The following is a 26,817-nucleotide window of genomic DNA, read 5'->3' on the forward strand; positions in this document are numbered from 1 at the left end:
ATCACATACGTGAAGGATGTCGCACAAGAGCAATAACGTCAACTGATCACCCTAATGCACATGAAAAGTTATGTCTATCGAGGCACAGAAGCCCTACGACTCGCATGCTGCTTTAATAGTGTCATCCATGCTGAACTGATGGAGGCCCCTGCCTGCATATTCATCACTGAAACAGGATCACAAACCCTGCTGGGATACAACACTAATGATCGTCCACAGCTCATCCATCTCATTCTCTACATCAGCCAGTGCAAGGCAGAAGACACCATGAAAGAATACCATGGCTATGCAAATAACTGGGATGCCTCAAGCAAAAATGAATCAAACTACATTTGACAGAGCAGACAGGGGATATCTGACACTGGCAAACATCAATCCACATCTGCCAACAAATGGGTGAGAACCTGAAGAAAATAATAGATCTGACCTTGGCAAGCCTGTGATTTATTTTGAAAAATTAGCTGTTAGACTTGATAACCTTTTGGCATGTTTCCCATTTCTTTTTGCCTTCCGAACTCCTGTTTTTATGATATACTGGACTTGTTTCTTGCTAGTTTATTGCCTCTGCACACTTTACCACTGCAGATCAGTGCAAAAGTGCAAAAAGCGCAAGTGTCCATGTGCAAATTGTATTGGTGATTGGTTTGCCCATGATTGGCATATTTGATTTACTAGTAAGCCTCTAGTAAAGTGCACTATGTGTACCCAGGCCCTATAAATGAAATGCAAATAGTGGGCCTGCAGCACTGATTGTGCCACCCACATGAGTTGCCTTTAAACAAGTCTCAGACCTGCCACTGCAGTGTCTGTGTGTACAGTTTTAAACTGCCAAATCGACCTGCCAAGTGTACCTACTTGCCAGGCCCAAACCGTTCCTTTTACTACAGTAAGTCACCCCTAAGGTAGGCCCTCGGTAGTCCCATGAGTAGAGTGTGGTGTATTTAAAAGGTAGGACATGTGCTGGTGTGTTTTACATGTCCTGGTAGTGAAGTGCTGCCAAATTTGTTTTTCACTATGGCAAGGCCTATCTCTCCCATAGGGTAACATAGGGACTGCCTTTGAAAATCTTTCGAGTGCAGCTTCCCATTGGGAGCAGCTAGACGTGTGAAGTTTGGGGTCTCTGAACTGACAATCTAACAATACACCTTTTGGTAAAGTTGGTTTTTAGATTGTCAGTTTGAAAATGCCACTTTTAGAAAGTGGGCATTTTCTTGCTTAACCATTCTGTGCCTCTGCCTGCTTGTGGACTCCACGCCTGGGTCAGAATGACAGTTGGGCTGTTTGTGAATTCCCTCTAGACAATGACATAAAGGGAACTGTGGAGTGTCCTGCATATCTTGATGAGTCTCCTGGGCTAGAGTGGGGAGGGAGGAGCTGACATCTGCACCTGAAAGGGCTTTGCCTGTCTTCACACAATGCAATCTCTTACCCCCTGGTGTGTATATGGGGCCAGGCCTGGGCACGGCGAGATCTTGTCAGCAACAGAGATTTTCTTTTGAAGTTTGCCTACTTCAGAGGCAGAAATGGGTATTAGTGGTGGGCCCAAAACCCCAGACCTTTAGATCACTTCTGGATCAAAAGGAACCTCTGCCAAAGAGAATAGCCGGAGGATCAGTACTGCCCCTTTGCTGTGTGTGCTTTGCTGGACTGGCCTGCAGTTGCTGCTTCTGCCTTAAAGAGGGCAAAGACTGGTCTTTGCTATGTATCCTGCTTGTGAAGTTCTCCATGGGCTTGGAGTAGAGCCTGCCTCCTATTGGAAGTTTCAGGGACACCAAGGACCTCAGATTCATCTGCCTACAGCACTGGGAACTGTGTGTTTTGTGCTGCAACAGAAGAAAAACCACTATGACGTTGTCAACAATGCCACTGCTTGCACCGTGACCTGGCAACGACGTACGTCGCACTGCCCACTTCGCACCGCAACCCTGATCGCACCGCCGCCGCCACCTAAAGCCGTCACTGAGCCGCTGCTTGCACCATGATCTGTAGGCCTGGCACTCTGCATCGCCATGCTCACACCGCAGTCTTGGTATCCCCGATGCCGCTGCTATATGCTGCTACCGGTGCCACTGCCTGCACTGTGGCCTCTGGACACCGCTCGTGAGGTACAGGAAGCACCGTCCTGCCCCACAGCCCCGGTCCACCGACACTGGTGCCATCAACTCCAGTGTCGTCAACAGACGCCCCTGTCTGCACTGCGACCAGTGGGCACCGCACGGAGCCCACACTGTACCACCAACCTAGGTGTTACCGATGACAGTGCTTCAGCAACGACACCACCGCTAACTGCACTGCGACCTGGAGACACTGCATGCCGCACTGCCCCTATTCACACCGCAGCCCTGGTCTCAACGACACCGCAGGATGCCGTCACCGAGCCGCTACCTGCATCGTGACCTGTGGGCACTCATCGTCCCGCTTCTCACTGCAGCCATGACGACATCCACGCTAAAGCTCCTGACTTCGACATCAGCCTGGAGTTTAAACTGCAACGAGTGTGACTTCAAGAGCCGGATGTCTCCTGCACCAACCTCTGGAACCGATGCCCACCGCCTCCTGCTGACGCCAGCGACGCCGCCCTCCGGATCTCATTGCAGGGATCACGATGCCCTGCATTTTCAGGGTACTGTTTGCCGGTCTTCCAAACACCGTAGCTGGCCCATGACCCAGCGGTCGGCCTGGACTGCTGGATTTATTGTTCACGATGCCGTGATAGCCCCAACCGGAGCTACTGACTTCAAGCAAATGTATTTTAAGTTAATTCTTGCAAAATTCATATCTTTAGTACTGTATGTTGGATTTTTCTCGTTATGGTCTTGTTTTATACAGATTAATATTAGCTATTTTTCTTAAACTGGTGTGGTGTCCTTTTGTAGTGTTTTCACTGTATTTCTGTGTGTTATGTGCAAATGTTTTACACATTGCTTCTGAGATAAGCCTGACTGTACGTGCCAGGCTATCAAGGGGGTGAGCAGGGGTTATCTGATGGGGTATCCCCCTCAACCTGACTAGAGTGACTGTCCTAACTTGGACAGGGTGTAAACTGACTACCAACTACAGACCCCATTTCTAACATTAGCCAATAAGCACTGCAAGTAAAAGTGAGAGAAAGTAAAAATACAGACTAAAGGTGGTGTGCATATGTTTGTTAAATATACGTAAAACATGACTCATTGAAAAAAACACATTAAGATAACATTAAATAAAAGCAAAGATAAAAGTAGAGACTGCAATACCAACTCTGCCACTGAAGTGGATTACATTTTAGGCAGATGCATGCTAGCAAAATTATGTCACTTACAGTAACAACAGCAAATGGTTGAAAAGAGTGAACCCGTTGCTTTATGCTGTGGTGGGCGGAAGAAAACTGCAAATTTCACTTAAGTAGACTAATGGATTACAAGCCCCAGTATGGATATATTTATGTGGGTATTTTTATAATCTTTTAGCAAACATGAGACTGTTGACACAGTTAAAGCTATCTTTTGGCCTGACCTTAAAGAAGTTACAATTGAGACACTCCAAGGTGGTTCTCCAAGGTGGTTCTCTGATGTTTTCAACCATAATACTCCGCTGAACAGTCAAGTAACGTAGCCAGCTAGCAATGTGTGAACACGAGATTCTCTAACCAGGCTATCATGGGAAATAGAGAGATATTACATGCACTACAGGTGAGATCCTAGCGAGATCCCAAAAAGAGAACATTGTGGCTCTCGAAAATGGACATCAACTAGAGGTACTAGGTACCACCAGCTGGAACTACACCCTGGTTCAGAAATATGAGAACCTTTTACACATATGAAGGGCTCCAAGATGACAACAATGTTGTAATGTGGTCCATGGCTTAAGTGTTCCAAAAAGTAATCCATGACTTAGCGGCTTGTCCTTGTTAATGTTGTGAGGACCTCTAGGACTTGGGTTGGTCACCCCTGTTTTAGCTGCATCTTAGTGATCATATTTTATTCGTTTTAGTTAGACTACTTTTAGCGATGATTTCTTTTTTACATATTTGAATCAGTTGGTTTTTCCTCTAGGAAAGCAAGGAACAAGCTGCTTGTTTAGTTAGCATTTCCACGACATATAATCGGTACTTTCTATCCAAGGCTTAAGAACAAGGTACACAATATGCTAGTTTGTGTTGCCCGTCAAGGAGACAGCTTCTAACACCTAGACACAGCATTGCATTGGAACTGCGCTTCTAGCATGGTATGGTTTATTACACAACCAGTGCACTGACCCAGAGAGGGCAGAGAGCATTCCAGCCACGACTAGCATGGAACGCACGCCTTGTGACATGGAGCTTGGCTGGCACTGGTGTATCAGCCTCCTCACAGGATTGCCATCTACACCACAGGCCGACACCTGACACTATCTTCAAGTATGGGGCAAATCCCCCAGATTGGGGCAGTCAAAAGGGGACACCCGCCATGCTCGCAACACAGACACAGGGTTAGGTAGGAACCTCGAAAAACATCTAGAACCACACACATCATTTTTTTTTTTTTTAACTTCATTACCATGTTTGTTATGCTGATTTTCTTGCTTTGTTCCACCTGCCTAAATATTGCAGCTCACTCTTTATATGCCTGATTGCAATTGTTTCAATACATGTAGAGAAAACATATCTTGCATCTTTTTTTGGCTCACTTAGGCATGCGTAAGTAACAACAGGTAAGGGGTAACATCTGTTTCCACGGCTTCCCTGGGGAGTCAGTGTCATGTTTAAGTTGCCATAATCACCATCTACTCTGGTGGCTTTTGGGTTCAGGTGAGGCACTGTAAGCTAGCCAGGAGTTAGGCCGACAGTCACTCATCGTGTGGATAGACTCAGTCTCCCACGCTTTGTAACTCTGCTGTCCTAAACATGCAGTCCTATCATCTAAGTAGGAACTGCATCACATTACCAGTGTTTGCCAGAGTAAGTCGATCTGATTAAATGGTTGGAGGTGAGTACACCACCTCTAGACCTGACTTAACTCCAGGTTTAACATAAGTCTAACATGCATATCTAATACATTTATTTTCTCTTTCTATTTTTTTCTAGTTAATTAAACCTTCACACCTATTATCTAAGTTTAGACTCACCTACATCTATACAGTATGTACGTATTCATATTCATCCTTTCCCTTGATTCCTGTGTTTTCCAGCACCAGTTAGTTACAATTGGTATTAGTAGGCTTGCACTTAAGCAACTGTAAGATTCCAGCTCGGACTTTAAATAGAAACTTATAAATAGCCATCACAACATAGCACGGTTTTCACACTTTAACTTTCGTTTGCAGTGTTGCAAGTGTGCGCATCACATCGGCTTTGTCAAGGACACCTTGTTATAGACAGGCATGCCACTGATAATTACTATTTATTCTTTTAACAATAGTTATTTGCCTTTTGGGGTCAACTTGAAATTCTAGTCATTATTATGGTCCTGTTGATAATCGCACGTACTGCTGACACTGGAGACCGACATTTCGAAGCCATATCCACTTCTATAAATCTTTGGATCATCTCCTGTGAATTAATTGATGATAAAGAGTGGACTTTGATTGAACTACATGATGATAAAGAGTGGACTTTGCACATATTGATCTATGGCTCCTAAAATATCTGATTTCCTTCATTTTCAATATCCACATGATTGATGTATATGACGTTTATATGCTGTTGTACCCTATAGTTTATATCACTTAAGAATGCAAAAACATTCTTCATAAACCTTGTTTTGATATTTGCCTATTCTCTTTGTGATCCATTCATATGGCCATATGATTTCTCAGACTTACAGCTCAAGATTAATTCTGGTTGTCACTTTCTGGGACTAAGAACTTAGTTTACTCATAGACCGCTAACTTAAATGATTCCCTTTTAGCATATTACCCTCATTTTGGTTCTCTGTGCCTTGCCAACCCCTGAGGAATCGTCAGCACCAATTTTTGTCCATAGCACATTTACCATTTCGACATCATTACGTTATTCACTCAGTGGGTTCATGTCCTGTTAACATTGCCTTGGAAGCAAGATGGCTACTTAAATATATTATCCTACTTCCAACAGGGAGAGAAATAAGTTTACACGGTGGTACCACTTAACTGTGCAAGAGTCCTTACCAAGTAGAACATGTGCAGTAATACTAATGAAAGCTTTCCTTGGCCCACATAGAGGAGTGATACTGTGCGGGGCAGCAGAAGCACAAGCCTACCTGAATCAAATGAGTTAATTACAAGTTTTTAGGGCTCGTCTACTACACAGAACATGCACCGTTTGTTCCAAGACTATTGCTAGCTTGCAGTGGGCTTAGAGCCTACCCATTTCTTACCATTGGTTGGTTCTATTTTCACTATCATTTGTTTGCTCTTTTTCATTATCGCGTGTCAGCTTTCCTTCCTTTTCTTGTGTTTGCCACGCCCTTGGAGCATGGACACATTACTTGTGTCCTTCCACTGCCCATTCTTCAGGTGCTATTTTTTTTCTTTTTGTTTAAGCACTCTATGGAAGGACATGTGTTTCCCAGCAGTCTCCCTCTGGTACTTTTCCCCCTCACCTGCTCTTGTTAGTGTTGTTCTTTTACTGCCCAATGCATCTCCATCACTCTCCACCAATATGTCAGTGTATGCCTATACCTCAGAGTTGTTTTTTCACCCACGTGCTTTACCCCCCAGCTCCACATTGCACTATCTTTTGTCTTTTTGCAGTCGTGGCTGGCAACTGGGAAAGGTGGGGGGCAAATAAAAAAAATAAGTAAATAATATTTTTTTTTAAAGTACCTGAACCTCGCCGCCGCACTCGGGCTCAAAGCAGCGTTATGATTGGATGGAGCGCCCTGGCTGGGGCATCCAACGCAGAGTGGGAGCCTGAGCTTGCTCTCTCCAACCCGGTAACACAGTGCCGGATGGAGAGAGCCCTTGTGCCCATGTGTGTTTGGTTGTCCCGAGGCGGCTGGCTAAACATACATGCGCAGTGAGGGGAGTGCTCTGTGCACTCCCCTCAGTGCTCGTCACCCCCATGGCTCCACCCCTTTAAAAATAAAATGATTAGAAAAATTCGTTTTATTTTTGAAGATTTGCAGCTCCTGCTGCTGGCAGTGGTGCGACGCTCCTCCGCCATAGTGGAGGAGCCGCCCCTATCTTTTTAGTCCACCAAGTTCCGATCTGTCCATTTTCTTCCTCTGCACCAAGATCCGATCTGTCCATTTTCTTCCTCTGCACATACCCTCCATGCTCCTTCTTCCCATGTGTGCATTCTGTTTTCCTTCCCCCCTCCTCAGATCCCTACTTATTCCCGCCATTTTGCTGTGACCCTGCCTTCCTCTTGCTCCCCCAGTCCTCCCTGATTCCGCTCCCCGATACCTCCGTGTTGCTATGATATTTTTGTCTTTTTGTTTACCAATTTAATTCGAATCAGCAAATTTAAAAAAATGCCTGAGCCAGTGCTCTTGGTTCGTGTGTGCGCCTACGAAATGACACAGTTGGTCGCAACATATACTTTCTTGTCTTTTTTTGAAAGCCATGCTGCACAGCATCACAGCTCCTGTACAGCATGGCTAGAACCACTGGAAAATTAAAAAGATCCCAAGGGTGAGACCTATTAGCTTTGACACTGCTTGTTTACTGATACTTTCAGAGAAAAAAACCAATTTACACTAGGATCTGAATTACAAGTAATGCAGAGTTTTCCATCCACTGCAATTGTCTCCAGGGTCAAAAGCATGTAAAATGCTTGGAATTGCAGATTTCGGTGCAGGAATTACAAACATTCGCACGCTCAGCCTCATTTTTATGTCAAAAATCGTAATAGCAGGATTTATTACTCTCAATATATTTCAAACCTCGGGTGTTGGCTTTTATCAGCTGCGATAAACATTGCATGCTCCTCGGGTGGCACTCCGAGGTACTATCATGAAATCCGTGCAGCACTGTCACAAGCCCTAGAAAATGCTGTTTCGCTTTTATTGTAGCTCCTAGAAGCCCTACTTATTCTTCAGGTTTACCTTCGCTGTGCCAACTCTCTCTGCGGCACATAGGCTGTGTGAACTCTGACTCTCTCGTTCCCCGCCTTCTGTCCTCTCCCATCGCTGCGCCATATTATTGAATAGGTGAATGACATTTATATAGCACACGCTGCATTGTAAGCCTCTTGGCACTGTCTGCTCATACTGTAATGAACACATCTTCAACTTATTGTGGAAGGGCCCAGGTCACATAGTGGTAGCTCAAAGACACCCAATGTTGCCTTTATCTGGAAGCATTCCACGAAGGAGACCTACGAGGCTGCAGTATGGACATCAGTACATATTTTCACTACACAGTACTGGCGTTCATGTCCTGATTGGTAGCACAACCCTGCAAAACGTGTTCTGCTGGTATCTGTCCAGCGCCCCTCCTGCCAGTCTCGCACTACTCTGGGGGGGTTCTGAGGAAGAGCCTACCTGCAGCACAGGCTGAGGGGGTGGACAGGCTACTTTCCTGGAAGTATAGATCAGCAAGGCCTGTTGTGTGTGCTCGGAATGACTGACTCCCTCCCAAGAAAATCCCCAAATCCTTATCAGAATATTGTGGGGAAAAGCATCACCCCGGAAGCGGGAAGAAATCAGTGCCAGCAAAGAGGAGCCATGAAATATCCTGCCAGCGCGTCTTAGCCACACAGAATTTTCTGCCGCCAAGAGTTGCTGACCACTGGTTGCGTGGCCACTGACCCTCGCAGGCAAGTGGGCACTTATCACCACGAGGTGGGTTATATACGGGGGATATACACTGTGGGCAGTAGGATGCAGATTTTTTATTCCATGGGCACTTTTTTACACTCATTAGGCTCTGGTGGACATTTTGTTTGTCTACCATATCCTCCTAAAATCATATTTTGATGGAAACTGTTTGCGTTGAGGGTATTTTATGAGAGTTGTGCCCTGCCCTTTGCTCTGCTGACGCATATTCTAAGGATGCGAAGAAGTTGATTTATGCAACAGCTCTAATTAATCATACAGTCGCGGCTGGAGACTGGGCAAAGTGGCGGGCAGGGGTGCAAAACAAATATAAAAAAATATTTAAAAAAAATTAAACTTACCTTAAGGTCACCGCCTCCCCGCCACCGACTCCAGGCACAGGCTTGCAGCCTGCCCTGCACCAATCATGACGCTGCTCAGAGCAGAGTTATGATTGGCTGGAGCACCCTGGCTGAGCGCTCCAATACAGACTGGGAGCCTGGGCCGGCTCTCTCCAACTTAGCAACAAAGTGCCGGGCTTGGGAGAACACAGTGCGCATGTGTGTTTGGCCGGCCCTACCCGGCCAGCCAAACCTACATGCGCACTGAGGGGAGTGCTCTGTGCACTCCCCTCAGTGCTCGTCACCCCCATGGCCCCTAAACTCTGTTTATTATTGTTTTATTTTTAAAAGTTTGCAGCTGCTGCTGCTGGCAGGGGAGCGACGCTACGCCACCGTAGTGGAGGAGCCGCCCCTGTAGTCATATTCGCTTAGAATTTCTCTGGTTAGGATTGTCATAGTATTTTTGCCCTTTGTTACCCATACAGAATGGAGCCTCCCATATGCAAATCAGTCTGGGCGGTGCCTCCAAATGACAAGTTCAGCCAGAACTCATAGGCCTTGCCCGTTTTGGGGAGCGGCCAAAAGTGATATGCATTTGGATGGTCCTCTTCTGTAAAGGAATGCATAAGCTAATAAACAACTGAATGTAATGTTACCCAGGAGGATCTTTCACTCCCAATGGTTAGGATTAATTCAATAATATCCAGCCATTAATGTTTTTACTGTGTAAGTGGGCTTCTCTAAGTGGCACAGTTATGACCAGACATGAGCCAGAAGGCTCTCTGGCCCTCAATATGACTTTGGCGGTCTCAAAGCGAGACTGCCAAAGTCACGGGTGCCAGGAGACCGCCAGTGCTGGAGGTCTCCTGACTGCCATATTATGAATACTGCCGGATTTCCGCCACACTTTGGACAAAAATCTGGCAGTAACCATGCTGGCAGTCGGAGGCGCCTGGTCAGTGCTACCACCTGCACCGCCCGCCAGTAGGACACCGCCAGCAGTATTTTGACCAAACAGATGGGCTGGCGGTGTCCTGCTGGCGGGGCGCTGCCGGAGGTAGCAGCGCCCCTTCCCGTTCCCTGCCGGACGACCCCCTCGCGGACAAGGTAAGCCAGGCATCCGACATGGGAGGGGGTTGGGAGGGTGGGGGGTGCTGTGTGTGAGAGGTGGTGTCTGCGTGTATGTATGAATGTGTGTGTGTGTGTGTGCATGGGTGAATGCGTCTGTGAGTGTTGTGGTGTATGCATGGTTGTATGCATGTGAGTGAATGCGTGTTTAAATGTTACAGTGTGGGCGTGTCAGTGTGGCTGCGTCCCTGAATGTGTGTGAGTATGTGTGAATGAATGCCTGTATGGATGAGTGTGAGTGAATACGTGTATGGAAGTTAAGGTGAATGGGTGTATGCGTGGAGCGTGTGGGTGTGTGTGTGTGCGTGTATGCGGGGAGGGGGCACTGTGACTCTAGGGGGGGTAGAGGTTAGGGAGTGGTGGGGTCAGGTGATTGCTGGGTGTGTGTGTGGGGGGAGCCATCTACCAGTGGCAGGGAAGGAATTCCCTGTCACCGGTAGCCCTTCCATCATGTCTTTCGTGGCGGTGCTACTGCTGAGGAAACCATGGCGGTAGGCTGGCTCATTATACCGCCAGCGGACTTGTATGGATCGCCATGTCGGAGATGCACGTCTCCGGCCTGGCGGTACATACTGCCATGGAGGTATGAGTGGAGATGTGATGGGTTGGCAGTGGCCAACCAGCCACACTCATAATGTGGCGGTATACACCGCCAGCCTGTTGGTGGTGGTACTGCCACAATAACCCTGGCGGTCAAAAGACTGTCAGGGTCAAAATGAGGGCCTCTGTGTTTACATACTGCACCTCATTCACAGAGCACCCACAGGGCCAAAGCATGCACTGAGTAGCTTATTCCTTCTTTTCAGAGGGGGTGTGTCCGAGCAGGTTGGGGTGATATGTTTTGGAGGCGTAATCAAACTAATTTGCTTATAGCTGGTTCTATTTTTTGATAGGAGGACAAGTTCAAGACATTGGAATACTGCCCACCCCTAGTCCCAGTAATGAAAAATGTTTAATGCATGGCCATTCATTTCTTATTGCTGCTTAAGTACATTAAAGGGGACGTTTTACATTGATATGAAATTCACAAGGCAAATATCAACAAGCATATACATTTTTTTTTCAAGCACTATATGGTTAAGACACTTCTCATCTGGCACTATATTGTCAAGAATAATTTCTTCAGGCACTGTGTCGTTGGAACAATTTTCTTCTGACAGTCTGTTCTTGGAGTTATATTCTTCTAATACTGTATTCTTGATTCAGCATTCCTCTGGCACTATATTCTTGAGACAATATTCTTTTTCTTCTGGCACTATACCCTTGGAACACTTTCATATGGCACTATATTCTTGGAACAATATCAGGAGAATACTGTGTTACTGAGGCAATATTACTCTGGCACTATCTTCTTGAGACAATATTCCTATGGTGCTATATTCTAAGTACACTTTTCCTATAGCATCACATTCTTGGAACAATATCAGGAGAATACTATATTACTTAGGCAATATTATTCTGGCCCTATGGGCTTGACTTAAGAGTTTGGCGGACGAGTTACCCCGTCACAAACGTGACAGTTACCTCGCCCATGGTATTACGATTCCCTTAGGATATAATGGGATCATAGTACGGCAGACAGGATATCCGTCGTGTTTGTGATGGAGTAAACCCATTCACCAAACTAAAAATCAGGCCCTTTATTTTTCTGAAAGTTTTCTTCTGCCACCCTGTTCCTGGGTCGATATTGTTTTCTGACAATGTATTCTTGAGACAGTATTACTCGGGCACTATATTCTTCAGACAATTCTCTATATATTCTTTGGCCAGCTTTCTTCTGGTACTCTGTTGTTAGGGCAATATCATTCTTACACTATAATTAGTGGGCAATGTTTGTAAGGCAACGAATGGCATTCGTAACAGTGGCTTTGTACTCTTACACAGTATTTTGGGGTTATTACTTTTACAGCATAGTGATTGTCGGCATCACTGTCAGTACAGGGCATTTCCACATTATTTTTATTGTTATCACATGGAAACTAATGCAATTAGTGCTGAGACTGACTATATCCACCTAGCACTTCCGAGAAGTGAAGAAGTTCTTCGTCAATAAAAGTGGATATGTTCAGCATAGAAGAGTCAGTGATGCACTTATGAAATAAAATAACTATTGTTCTTGAAACCCATGGCTAGGACCCATAGCACAGTATTAAGGGTTATTAATTATCTTTATGTCTCACTCTTCTATGTAACCACGATCATCTAATCACTCGATCATTCACTCACTCTTTTTCCCACTCTCCTCTCCCCACTCTCCCGCTCCTACTCGCCCTACCCACCACCCTTTCCCCATGTACTCTGTACTTTTCACCCCATCACCTCCTTCTTCTCTCATCTGGGTTCTTTTGCTTTTACTCTGTCTCATTCATCTACAAATGAGGTACCTTAATCTTGCACATCAAAAAATGCTCCGTCACAATACATACACTGATTAACCTCACCTCACCACTGCAAACAAAAACACTTATCTCTACCCGCTACTTTTATAAATGTGGACCGACTCTTTATGTTATACACTAAACTACTGTTCCAACTTACTTTGATGGTACCATACAATTTGTTTCTTTTCACTTATGTTATTTAATTTTCCTATTGTATAAAATCCCAATAAAATACTCTTGAAATTAAAAAAAAAAAATACATCCAATCCAACCATATCCCAAATGTGCAATATGTGCTTTCTCTTATTGCTGGACTCAGTAGTGCCTAACGTTTGATCTATACGTTACCAACATATATAACTCTACACACACGATACTGTCATTACATTAACCTACAACATGTTGATATATTGGTCTTGTGCAAGAATATATGTCGGTTACAAACACCAATCAATAGTCAATCTAAGCTTTTGGACACTGAAGCCTATTAACATATTAATGGTGTATGCTAGGCATTAAAAACATCCGGTGGAGCCTTGACGTAAACCACTACTCACTGCTAACCCCTTGGGTGCCAAGGACGTAATGGTTATGTCCGTGGCTGCGGCGCTGAGGCACCACGGACGTAACCATTCCGTCCTACTACTTGCCCTTGGGGAAAGCAGTAGCGCTACCTGTGAGGGCTGCGCCCCCCATGGCAAGGCTGGAAGGGAAATCGCTTTCCCTTCGACCCCCCAGTGACATCTCATGACGTCAGCGTGCGATTGCGTGCTGACCTCATCAGAGGCTGTCCCACTGCGCTGGAAGCTGAGCTTCCTGTGAGGATGGGAAGAGAAATGCCAAAGCATTTCTTTTCCGATCATGTAATGGGGCCTGAGAGGCTTCATAGGGAAGGAAGGGAATTTCCTCCCTTTTGAAGTCTCTCAGAGCACTTCAGCAGCCAGATTGTGAGGCGATCTGGTTGCTGAAATGCCCACTAGACACCAGAGATACATTTTAAAAGTGAAATTGGCATAAGGGGAGCGACCCTTTGGCAAGGGTCACTCCCCATGGGGGCAATTATTTTCAAGTCCTTTTCTGCCTCCCTTTAGGGGTAGATCGGCCTATTGTTATAAGGTCGATCTGCCCCCGGAGGGGGGGGGGGGGGGCAGAAACCTCTAGTCGCCAGAGATCTTTTTTTTTTTTCTTTCTTGTTTTTTAGAGCTTTGAGCGACCCTTTAGGCAAGTTATATTTAGCCCATTTCTGCCCCCTTTGGAGGCAGATCAGCCTATTTTTTTCATAGGGGCAGAAACCACTAGACCAGGAGGGATTTTTTTTTTAAAGGTCAATATCACGCAAGAGGAGCGACCCCCTTAGGCAAGGGGGGACAAATTTATTTTAGGTCATTTCTGCCCCCAAGGGGTGCAACAACTACTAGACACTAGGGATTTTTTTTTTATGTACTTAGGCAAGGGTCGCTCTTCTGGGGAGCAAATTTTATTTAGGCCTTTTCTGCCTCCTTGGGGGCAGATCGGCCTATTTTTATTAGGCCAATCGGCCCCCAAGGGGGGCAGAAACCACTAAACACCAGGGATTTTTATTTTTTGCGTAAATTTCACGCAAGGGGAGCGACCCCTTAGGCAAGGGTCCTTCCCCGAGAGGGGGGGGGGGGGAATTTATTTTAGGCCATTTCTGTTAGACCGATCTGCCCCCGGTGGGGGGCAGAAACCACTTAGGCACTAAGGATTGGTGTGTGTTTATGTGTGTGTTTTGTTTGGGGGGGCAGCCCCTTGGTTAAGGGTTGCTCCCCATGGGGGCATATTACTGTTGGCCATATTTGCCCCCCTTGGGGGCAGATCAGCCTATTTTTGGAAGGCCCTTCTGCCCCCAAGTGGGGCAGAAAGCCCAGCTGAGACCAGGGAAGATTTTTTTTTCAAAATAAGAGGGTGGGCGTATGGCCATACCCCCACCCCAAATAAATGGGGCCAAAGTTGTTCTGCCCACCAGTGGGCAGGTGGGGCAATTACCTCTGATCCACACCCCGGGAGGGTGGCAGAAAATCTTCTAGATGCAAGGGAATTAAAAAAATAATTTGTCTGTTGGTGGCTACCAACCAGTAAGGGCCCCCACCCCAGCTGAATGGAGTAACAGTCCTTCAGCTCTCTCGCTTCACACTAAAACATCTTATCCCACAGCAAGCAAGAGGACATTTGATTATTTGGGGTTTTGGTTTTACATTTGGGCTATGAGAGCTTGGCTAACTCTCAAAATCATCCCACTTGGAATGGTGAGGGCTATACTTTTTGGACGCTGCCATGTAGAAAAATCCACAAGACCTAGACACATCTGAAAACTAAACATCTGGGTGAGTCCAGGGTTGTGTGCTTCACATATACCCAGCACCATTTTCTTACCCACAATGCCCTGCAAACCTCCAACTTTGCTGGAAATCACAAATTTTTTTCCACATTTTTGTGATGGAACCTTCCGGAACCTGCAGGAATCCACAAAATTCCTACCACCCAGCATTGTCTCATCTATACCGATAAAAGGTCTGCCCCGGTTGTCAGCCTAAAATTTTTTTTTTTCAAACTGTCCTTTTGGACCCCTTTGATTTCCCCTCAATTTCGACATGTTTTTGGCTCTTCCCTATTACAGGCACTTGGCCCACCTACACAAGTGAGGTATCATTTTTTACGGGAGACTGAGGGGAACATTGGGTGATAGGAAATTTGTGCCAGTGCAGTGATCCCACACAGAAATGTGGGACATTTTTAATTTGTTAGCTAAATTTGAGGTTTGCTGAGGATTCTGGGTAAGAAAACATTGGGGATCCACGCAAGTCACACCTCCCTGGATTCCCTCTGGTGTCTAGTTTTCAGAAATGTTTGGGTTTGGTAGGTTTCCCTACATGACTGCTGAGTCCAGGACCTAAAACGCAGGCCCCCCGCAAAAACAGGTAGTTTAGTATTTGATAATGTTGATGTGTCCACATACTGTTTTTGAGCATTTCCTTTTGTGGCCACTAGGCCTACTCACACAAGTGAGGTACCATTGTTATCGGGAGACTTGGGGTAACACTGGGTGGAAGGAAATGTGTGGCTCCTCTCAGATTCCAGAACTTTCTGTCACCGAAATGTGAGAAAAAAGTGTTTTTTTGGCCAAAGTTTGGGGTTTGCAAAGGATTCTGGGTAACAGAACCTGGTGAGAGCCCCACAAGTCACCCCATCTTGGATTCCCCTAGGTGCCTAGTTTTCAAAAATGCGCAGGATTGGTTGGTTTCCCTAGGTCCCGGCTGAGCTAGAGGCCAAAATCCACAGCTAGACACTTTGCAAAAAACACATCAGATTTCAATGTAAAAATGTGATATACCCATATTGCGTTTCCTGTTGCGAGCATTAGGCCTACCCACACAAGTGAGGCACCATTTTCATCAGGAGATGTGGGGGAACACAGAATAGCAAAACACGTGTTATTGCCCCTTGTTTTTCTCTACATTTGTTCCTTCCAAATGTAAGACAGTGTGTAAAAAAGACGTCTATTTGAGAAATGCCCTGTAAATCACATGCTAGTATGGGCACCCCGGAATTCAGAGATGTGCAAATAACCACTGCTTCCCAACACCTTATCTTATCCCCATTTTGGAAGTACAAAGGTTTTCTTGATACCTATTTTTCACTCTTTATATTTCAGCAAATGAATTGTTGTATACCCTGTATAGAATGAAAACCTATTGCAAGGTGCAACTCATTTATTGGCTTTGGGTACCTAGGGTTCTTGATGAACCTACAAGCCCTATATATCCCCACAACCAGAAAAGTCCAGCAGACGTGACGGTATATTGCTTTCAAAAATCTGACATTGCAGGAAAAAGTTACAGAGTAAAACGTGGAGAAAAAGGGCTGGTTTTTTCACCTCAATTTTAATATTTCTTTATTTCAGCTGTTATTTTCTGTAGGAAACTCTTGTAGGATCTTCACAAATGACCCCTTGCTGAATTCAGAATTTTGTCTACTTTTCAGAAATGTTTAGCTTTCTGGGATCCAGCATTGGTTTCACACCCATTTCTGTCACTAACTGGAAGGAGGCTGAAAGCACAAAAAATAGTAAAAATGGGGTATGTCCCAGTAAAATGACAAAATTGTGTTAAAAAATTGGGTTTTCTGATTCAAGTCTGCCTGTTCCTGAAAGCTGGGAAGCTGATGAGTTTAGCACTGGAAACCCTTTGTTGATGCCATTTTCAGGGGTAAAAAACACAAGCCTTCTTCTCCAGCCCTTTTTCCCCATTTTTTTTTTTTAAACAAAATTGTTGCTGTATTTTGGCTAGTTTCTTGGTCTCCTTCAGGGGAACCCACAAAGTATGGGTACCTCTAGAATCCCTAGGACGTTGGAAAAAATAGGACGCAAATTTGGCATGGGTAGCTTATGTGGACAGAAAGTTATGAGGGCCTAAGCGCGAACTGCCCCAAACAGCCAAATAAAGGCTTGGCACCATGAGGGGGGGAAAAGGCCTGGCAGCGAAGGGGTTAAAGGGAAACAGCAAAAAAGGACTAGACTATGTACGTATTCTGCTCAAGGTCACACACGTCTGCGTCTACTGTGTGCGCACGTGCGTACACAGACACATCCCCGAGCCCCTCCAGACCCCTCTCAGGCCTCAGAAATGACTTACCTTATTCCCCAGCAACATGATGACTACATCCTGCTGTGCGTACTCGTGGATCTCTGTCAGCCAGGCCTGCAAGAGAAGGGAGAGACGGATTCAAGAGTTAGGCAGAAGCAGTAGTTAATGTGTAAAAAATGAAGGGCCAGCGCCCAAGGAATTACTCTCAGGTTCACTGCAACAGGCAAAACACACATCACTTTAAATTGCAAGGTTAAGTTCAGTTATATCGTTTTTATAGCATATATTATATAGTTTAATGCCTTACTTGCTTAAAAATACACACAATGCATCATGTCTTGTGAGCCATTCCTTCCCCTCAGACCCCAAATAAAGAAAATGGCAAACATTCACCCTGGGCTTATGAGTCGTTGCAAGACAGAGCTGATCCTCTCACGGTGAACCTCAGCAATCTCATTCAAGTCCTGCTCCGGTATCATCAACCTACTTCTCTCCACGTAAGACTCAATAAGCCAAACAGTGTCTTCATCTTGCAAAATTCAACTGCAAGACGCACCCCCAGTTCTTATGGTATAACTCATGAGATGAGTTCTTCCTTCGATCCCCACATCTATGGACCCATCTCTCCTTCTAAGAAGCAGAAAAGTCCATCTGTTGTTTAATCTGCTAAAGACCCACCTACCCCAGTCCCTTCAAGTCACCCTCTCACATCTTCCCTCCAGTAAAGAAAACACCTGGAGGTATGAATGTGGTCATGAGTAGGCAGAATAATAAAATACTTCCAACTAAATAGCACTGAACTGGAGACGAGAATGGGCCCACCCTTTTTCAGAGGGTTGCTCCCTGTGATGGAATTTTGAAAAAAAACATGATCAGATAGTTCATTTGACATCTCAATACTAAATAATTTGACTAAATAGTTGAGGTTTTCAAGAAAGTTCTGAAGAGGCACTCAAGAACCAATCGTATTTAAGGGCTGCCTACTGTGGCTAACCTTCCCCAGAGATCATCAATGGGTCATTCCTTCCACCATTTTTTTTTTTTTATAATGGGGCCAGACTGTGCATTTTACAGGGCGATTAACAAATACATTTGCTAAAAAGTAGTAGGTTTTAAGGGTAATTGTGAAGATTCCCTCATGGGTAAGATATGGATTACACACCCAAAGGGAATATCTTGGATGATGGGGTCTCCTCCAATCGACATTTCCTTCTTTTCATCTCTCTATATCACCTTCTTTCTACTCCTTTTCTTTTCTTATTTTCTTGCTTCCATTTTTCACTTTTTATTTTATTGGCTCTACCTTTCTTTCGTTCTTTGCACCATTTTTTGAATGTCTATCTTTCTGTGGGTTCTTCTGTCTTTCATTTTCTTCATATTTCTGCCCCATTTTCCACCTTTCAGTCTTCCTTTCCATATTAACTAATGTTAGTTGTTTTTCTTATTTACTTATGATTTACTTTCCTCATTTATTTCCCTCTCTTTTCATTTCGTCTTCCTTCTTCATTTATTTGTATGTATTTCTTTGTGTCTTTCCTTCTTTCTCTCCACTCCTCCTGTTCTTTCCACATTTTCTTCTTTCTTTCCCTTTTATTTTTCTGTCACATTTATTTCCTTCTGTGCATGATTCTTTCATCTTTTCCATATTCCCTCCCTAGCGTCCTTCATTCATCTTTCAGTCTTGTTCTCTCTGATTCCTTCCGTCAGTCTTTATATATTTTCCATCTTTCTACACTTCCTTTCTCCTCACCATTGTACTTTCTCGTCCACCCTCCTCTCTTCCTGTCAATCATCCATCCGTCCTTCTGCCGGCCTTCCCCTTCTTTCTTTAATGCTGTCTTGTTCCATTTTTCTTCTGCACTATTTCTCTTACATACTCTTCTCTTGCTAAGGTATTGCTGAACATTTGTTTGGAGTCTAGCCAATCTGATGAAAGACCATGATGCCTTAAATGTTTTAAGTTACTAGAACTACTGACTGGCACCCAGCACCTGCTCAAGCCGATAAAGTGAAGGTTTTCAGACACCCTGCATATGTTCTAAAATCTCTCGTATGTCACAGCAAGAATGTAGGATTTTTAATACATAGTCTACATACTTTTAAGTATTGTCAGCACCGGCCGACTGTATAGCACCAAATAGAAAGTAATAAAATAGATTTAAAAGTGCGTATGTGGGGTGCTTGACATGAGGTGCCACGTGTAATATATTTCCTAAGAGCTTCAATGTTGCATGACATCAGCTGCCATGTGGTGTGGCATCAACATCTATGTGGTGTGGCATCAACATCTATGTGGTGTGGCAGCAGCCGTCGCGTGCTGTGGTATCAGCTGCTGTGTGGTGTGGCATCAACCTACGTGTGGTGTCGCATCAGCTTCTGTGTGGTGTGGCATTAACCTCTGTTTGGTGTGGCATCACCCCCCTTGTGGTGCAGTATCAACCTCTGCGTGGTGTGTCATCAACTTCCGCGTGGTGTGGCATCAGCCGCCGTGTGCTGTGGCATCAACCTCCGCATTGTGTGGTGTGTCATCAGCCTGCCGTGTGGTGTGTCATCAGCCTGCCGCGTGATGTGGCATCAGCCTGCCGTGTGATGTGGCATCAGCCTCCGCGTGGTGTGGCATCAGCCTCCGCGTGGTGTGGCATCAGCCTCCGCGTGGTGTGGCATCAACCTCCACATGGTGTGGCATCAGCCGCTACATGATGTGGCATAGGCCTCCGTGTGGTGTGGCAGGGGTGTGTCATCAACTTCCGCGTGGTGTCGCATCAGCCACTGTCTGGTGTGGCATCACCCCCATTGTGGTGTAGCATCAACCTCTGCGTGGTGGGTCATCAACTTCCACGTGGTGTGGCATCAGCCGCCGTGTGGTGTGGCATCAACCTCCGTATAGTGTGGTGTGGCATTAGCCTGCCATGTGGTGTGGCATCAGCCGCCGCGTGGTGTGGCATCAACCTTCAAATGGTGTGGCATCAGCTGCAGTGTGGTGTGGCATCAGCCTCCACGTGGTGTGGCATCAACCTCCGTGTGGTGTGGCATCAGCCTCTGTGTGATGTGGCATTAATCTCTGTCTGGTGTGGCATCACCCCCCTTGTGGTGTAGCATCAACCTCTGCGTGGTGTGTCATCAACCTCTGCATGGTGTGTCATCAACTTCCGTGTGGTGTGGCATCAGCTGCCGTGGGGTGTGGCATCAGCTGCCATGGGGTGTGGCATCTGCTGCCGTGGGGTGTGGCATCAACCTCCACATAGTGTGGTGTGGCATTAGCCTGCAGCATGGTGTGGCATCAGCTGTCGCGTGGTGTAGCATCAGCCGCCGCGTGGTGTGGCATCAACCTCCACATGGTGTGGCATCAGCAGCTGCGTGGCATGGCATCAGCCGCACTGTGGTGTGGCATCAGCCTCCACGTGGTGTGGCTGGGGTGTGGCTGGGGTGTGGCATCAACCTCTGTGTGGTGTTGCATCAGCCTCTGTGTGATGTGGCATTAATCTCTGTCTGGTGTGGCATCACCCCCCTTGTGGTGTAACATCAACCTCTGCGTGGTGTGTCATCAACCTCTGCGTGGTGTGTCATCAACTTCCGTGTGGTGTGGCATCAGCTGCCGTGTGGTGTGGCATCAGCTGCCGTGGGGTGTGGCATCAGCTGCCGTGGGGTGTGGCATCAACCTCCGCATAGTGTGGTGTGGCATTAGCCTGCAGCATGGTGTGGCATCAGCTGTCGCGTGGTGTAGCATCAGCCGCCGTGTGGTGTGGCATCAACCTCCTCATGGTGTGGCATCAGCCGCCGCGAGGTGGTGTGGCATCAGCCGCCGCGAGGTGGTGTGGCATAAAACTTCATGTGATGTGGCATCAACTTCCACGTGGTGTGGCATCAGCTGCTGTGTGGTGTGGCATCAACCTCTGTGTGGTGTGGCATCATCCACCGAGTGGTGTGGCATCAGCCACCGAGTGGTGTGGCATCACTCCCCGCCTGATGTGGAATCTGCCCCTATCTGGTGTAGGATCTTTGCCCGAGTACTATGGTATTAGCCTTCATGTATTTTGGCATCAGCTCCCATGTGGTAGTACATGAGCCCCCCATGTAGTGCAGCATCAAATTTCATGTGGCGTAGAATTAACTGCTCTATGCGGTGTGGCATCAGCCGCTGTGTGGTGTAGCATCAGCCTCCTCGTGGTGTGGCAGGGGTGTGGCATCAACCTCCACGTGGTGTTGCATCAGCCTCTGTGTGGTGTGTCATTAACCTCTGTCTGGTGTGGCATCACCCCCCTTGTGGTGTGGCATTAGCCTGCCATGTGGTGTGGCAGCCTGCCGTGTGGTGTGGCATCAGCTGCCGCGTGGTGTGGCATCAGCTGCCGCGTGGTGTGGCATCAGCCGCCGCGTGGTGTGACATCAGCCGCCGTGTGGTGTGGCATCAGCCGCCGTGTGGTGTGGCATCAGCAGCTCAGCCTCTGCGTGGTGTGGCAGGGGTGTGGCATCAACCTCCGTGTGGTGTTGCATCAGCCTCTGTGTGATGTGGCATTAATCTCTGTCTGGTGTGGCATCACCCCCCTTGTGGTGTAGCATCAACTTCCGCGTGGCGTGGCATTAGCTGCCGTGTGGTGTGGCATCAACCTCCGCATAGTGTGGTGTAGCATTAGCCTGCCGCATGGTGTGACATCAGCCGTCGCGTGGTGTAGCATCAGCCGCTGCGTGGTGTGGCATCAGCCGTCGCGTGGTGTGGCATCAGCCGTCGCGTGGTGTGGCATCAGCCGCCGCTTAGTGTGGCATCAACCTAAACATGGTGTGGCATCAGCCGCCGCGAGGTGGTGTGGCATAAAACTTCATGTGATGTGACAGCAACTTCCACGTGGTGTGGCATCAACCTCTGTGTGGTGTGGCATCAGCCACTGCGTGGTATGGCATCAACCTGCGTGTGGTGTGGCATCACTCCCCACCGATGTGGAATCTGCCCCTGTCTGGTGTGGATCTTTGCCCAAGTCCTATGTCATTGGCCTTCATGCAGTTTGGCATCAGCTCCCATGTGGTAGTACATGAGATCCCCCCGTAGTGCGGCATCAAACTTCATGTGGCGTAGAATCAACCGCTCTATGCGGTGTGACATCAGCTCCCAGGGGTGTTACATCAGGCCCCATCTGTGTCACATCAACCAAGTGGCGTGACGTTAACCCTTATGCTGTGTAACATGTACACGTGAGCCCCCATACAATTTGTATACAGAGTTCAGCATTAGCTCCCAACATGTGATGTCAAGTGGTGACGCGCTCCAGGGTCAGCTGCGGATTTGTCGTCATCCAGCTGCCATACCTAGTCAGTCTGAAAGCAGCCGGTTTATAAAAAGGAAAAAGAAACATAAAGGGAAACGAGGAAAAGCGAGCAATTACCATTAAGACTCATTAGCAGGCAGATAAACATTTACATTCCGACATTAATTACTGTAATTGGTTTCTCAACGGGAACAGAAAATAGACAAATCCCTGAAGGCAACACTTTCGAGCAGCTCCGCTGGCTGCAGGGACTGCCCCCGGAAGAGTCTGTGCCAAGGGGGCGGCGTTCCGGCTGTCAATCAGATTCACGGACCTTCGCATCCTTCCAACGTCACAGTGGTCTTTGCTTTCAGTATGGGAGCAAGTTTTACAACTCCTTCTCCTCGCCGACACCCTGTGAGATGCCAATAGGTGAACAACATCCTTTCCAGAAATCAAACCTAAAGTCTACTCCTGCAGCCACGTCACATCCGGGAGACAGACCAAGGGTCCATTATTCAGGACCTGCGCCCAAGCACACAGGCCTTCTTTACCTGTCACTGTCATAAGACTAAAGCCATTATATCACATATCTCCGGGGAGAATTTAGATGTGCTACATACCAGAGTTACAGCTAACAAGGGAACTCGAGAGTTGTCTGGGACCTTGGTTGAGCTCATTTAAAAAATACTGGTCCTACAGCCAATTATATTACAATAAATTCAAATGTACCAACTGGTAACTTTAATTTAATTTATATACAAAATTTTAAGAGAATCCTAAGTGACGGTGCAGTGGGTGTGCAGTGAGAAATCTGCTTGGAGCTCATGTAAATGGGATACACAAATGTGAAAATCAGAGGTCAAAGATGTGTATCATAAAACAAAAACAATGCAGCCCATTTCTATATGCAATCCTAAAAAAGGTAGTTGACGTTTCAACCACCTAAAAGAGTAGAGGGATCATCATCAGGTCTCTTTGGATATATGAGCCCAAGAGAGGGAGAACAGACACTGAAAGAGAAAATAATAAAAATCCACAATTAGAAAAGTAGGAGGTGTGAGATTCAGACACCCACAGCGTAATGATTTCTTACAGAGTGTAGAGTAAAAGCTTCTGTGAATGCATAAGATCTGGTGGCCATTCATAACAAGCATTTGCAATGCAACGGGTCTCACGTTTGCTCATGTAAGAGCTAATAGCGTTGTAAACTCCTAACCCGACTTTTCTCCTATCGGCAAAAGTGAATTTATGTACGTAACCCGAAAAAGTGCAATTAACTGTGTAAAGCGCTCGACTTCTGCCAAGCGAAATCGCGCTAGGAAAATAGAGAAAAAGTAGTCCACGAGCCGGACAGAAAACAGCGAGCCTCGCATGTTTTCTGTACCTGGTCTATGCGCTCCAGGAGGGCTAGTCACCGGAAAAGGCATGCCGTATGCATGCCTTCGACTAATGAAAGCAGGCAGATTTTAATAGGCAAGCCCACGAACCAATGAAAAACACTGATGTGACGTCGACGGGGCTCTGAGCCCTTTTCTAATACCTAAAGCGTCTCGCTGCGAGCGCATGCGACGCAGGCTCGACCCTAAAAATGAGGGGTGTTCACAGTACTTAATGCAGAGAGCAATAAACGATAATAAAGCCTTAACAAGGGGCAAACGCTACCTGAATATTGTTTTTTCTTTCAGTTTCTCTTCTCCCCGTCTTGGGCCCATTTATCCAAAGAGTCCTGGTGATGATTCCCCCTAGTTTTTTAGGGGATCCAAACGTCAACTATTACCACAGATCCTTTTTAGGATTGTATAAAAAAATGGGCTGTGTTGTTCTTGTTTTATGAAACACATCTTTGATCACTGATTTTCACGTGTGCATCAGACTTATAAGAGCACCAAGCATGTTTCTCACTACCCACCCATTGTGCCATCACTGATGACCGCTTTAAATTTACTGTACAAATTACATCTAAGAAACCATTTGGTACATTTAAATTGATTGTGATAGCATTGGCCTTTGGAATCAGTGCTTTTGTATATGAGCAGTTCTCCCTACAGCTGCACTGATGTAACGACGATGACATTGGAGCTGTACTCCAATCATGTATGAGTACTGCTGTGACATCACAGCCATTTTATGCTTGGCCCGCTTCATATTGTAGAGTACCCTGGTCGAGGATATTTCGGCCTTCTCTGAGAAGCTGGGTAGAGTTTGCATGTGTCTGAATCCTCCTGTGAAGCAATGCATTACTCACATCTTTGGGTTTGGCTCAGAAAGACCATGCATGTTCTTTAAGGAAACCAGGAACATTTTGTGCTTGCTGGGTGCAACCTAGCCTTGTAGGCTCAAACCCCACCATGTGGGCATTTTCCTCTGGCTCCCCTTACAGGCAAGTTATTTGAGGTTAGGAGTTATGGGAGCAAATTGTACAGCACAGTGTGTATCCAAATTTTGAGTTTCCGTGTTGGACTCACAAGACGTCTGGCAATATTTTGGTGGCCTGAAAGTAAGCCACACTAGACTTCAAACTAGTCACCTTGCAGCAAAAGCAGAATTTAGTTTGTTCAAGCATTCTTGTTGTTTGTGACCTTAAGACTTAGAAAAGTCACCAATCAGTGAAACTTGCAGTAGTCTTAGAACTTTCTAACTTGTCCTCACTAATGAAGAAGGGTGAGCTGTACTCCAGTACCATTGTCTCTATTGGACCCAAGCTGGCTATCAGATTTCAACAAGCCAGCTCCTCAATATACTCCTGGGACCAGGGAGCAAGTCCTGCCTGCTGCTCTGATTGCTTGTTGTGGTGAGACATTCACACTAAAGTGTAGTGGTCCACTGGTAAAGTGACACCGAAGCTGCACACTCTGGAGGACCAAGAGGCTGGGCTTGCCCTGGTCCCTCAGGTCCTGAAATGAACAAGAGGAATAGAACTTTTGGACTGCAGAATTCACATCTGCTTTGTAAAAGTTTTAGTCTCATTAAGGACTCCTCGTGATGGCCCGAGACCGAGAATTAAAATGTAATCACAAAAGAACTCACCCATTTCATAGTTTCCTTTAGAAAGCCAGGCTAATATGGCACTAAACACAGTGGAAAGCATGCAACGTAGCCAGAGAGATGGCCTGGCAGTGAGGGTTGGACTCTTCCCATTAGAGCAGGGTCAAGACTGATTTGCATATGGCTGGGTCCAAGCTGAGGTGGCATGGTGGGCGAAAACTGATGGACAGACGTGGCCTGGAGCGATCGCTGGAGGCTGAGATTCATTCAAGCATTCCATCCATCACCTTGCTATTATTGCAGCTGATGCAGTTAGGGATGATTCTAACTAGGCAACCAATAGGCAGGCTTTTAAAAATGCCAGGTCCCTGTACTTATTACCTTTTGTTTTTACATTGTTCATTTGTTTTACAAAATAAGTATCTTGACCATAGGCACAAGTTTCTTTGTCCTTCCTTCCACTTTATCCTGCCAGATCTATTTCTGACAGGCCCAGTGGCAGATCTCCATCCCTTGACACCTGCATTGGCAGTGAACGTACACTTGCTGAAGCTGGGGCTGAAATAGAAAGGTACAGAAATAGGCCCCTCGTCACCTCCGGGTCTGACTCCTCTTCTCAAAGCTCTTCTCTGGGATACAGTAAAAATAGAACTTGTGATCTGAGTTTATTTTTAGGCTTCATACGTGTCACGCCTGATCTGGCATCCAAGAGAGCAGATACAGCTGAAAATAATTGGTGAGAAAATCATATTCACAACTTATCAGAAGGTTTTCATCCAAACAGAGCAGACAAAGCTAAAAAGTACAAGCAGAGACTGAGTGTGAAAGGAAGCAGTTGGGTGGTGACATCTTGCCGGACAAAAATAGATGATGCCAGGATTTGTACCCAGCTGTATTTCTAAATTGTTACATTTGTAGTGCTTGAAACTTGGAATTAGAGTATGTATCAATGCTCACATTTCATGCAGAAGAAAGAGTTATTGAGGTATTTGCCATTCCATGGGCACCTGCCTAGCACAGTAGTTCTGAACCTGTGGTCTGGTGGGGCCCCTTGGGGTCCACGAAGCCTCCTTATGGGGGCCACAACTGCTTACAAAATGTAACTACTATTAACAGATTAATAAGCTGTATGTAAATGTACAAATGGACATTTCAAAACTTTCTGTAAATGTCAAGGAATTTGGAATTGGAGGCTAAAAATGAAATTAGTATCCTCAGATTGATTTGCGGGAGCAGTGGAGGTACATTAAACAGAATGTATTATGGACGATGTGTGGCTTCAATTGAATGTAAGGAAAACCCCAACCTTCCTATTAAGCTTACATTTTTTATTTGTTTGTAGGTCAAATAAAATGTGTTATCATTTGTATGTGTGTTTGATGAATGCTTGTTTCTGTATTTTTGTGTAACATTTTGCAGTTTAATTTTCAACAATGTTTATG

At 46.0% G+C, this 26,817-nt stretch overlaps 1 protein-coding gene across 4 annotated transcripts in view; it reads right to left on the bottom strand.

The window, feature by feature from the left end:
• The window catches only part of RAB26 (RAB26, member RAS oncogene family), a 716,049-nt gene that overhangs the window by 56,998 nt on the left and 632,234 nt on the right, over window positions 1-26,817 (bottom strand). For all 4 annotated transcript variants that reach the window (XM_069209743.1, XM_069209744.1, XM_069209746.1 and 1 more), the window contains exon 6: window positions 17,199-17,264. In XM_069209743.1, coding sequence (XP_069065844.1) covers window positions 17,199-17,264 — 66 coding nt within the window. The remainder of the gene's footprint in view (window positions 1-17,198; window positions 17,265-26,817) is intronic.

This window comes from Pleurodeles waltl, chromosome 10 (genome assembly GCF_031143425.1).
Source record: "Pleurodeles waltl isolate 20211129_DDA chromosome 10, aPleWal1.hap1.20221129, whole genome shotgun sequence".
NCBI classification, from domain to species: Eukaryota; Metazoa; Chordata; class Amphibia; order Caudata; family Salamandridae; genus Pleurodeles; species Pleurodeles waltl.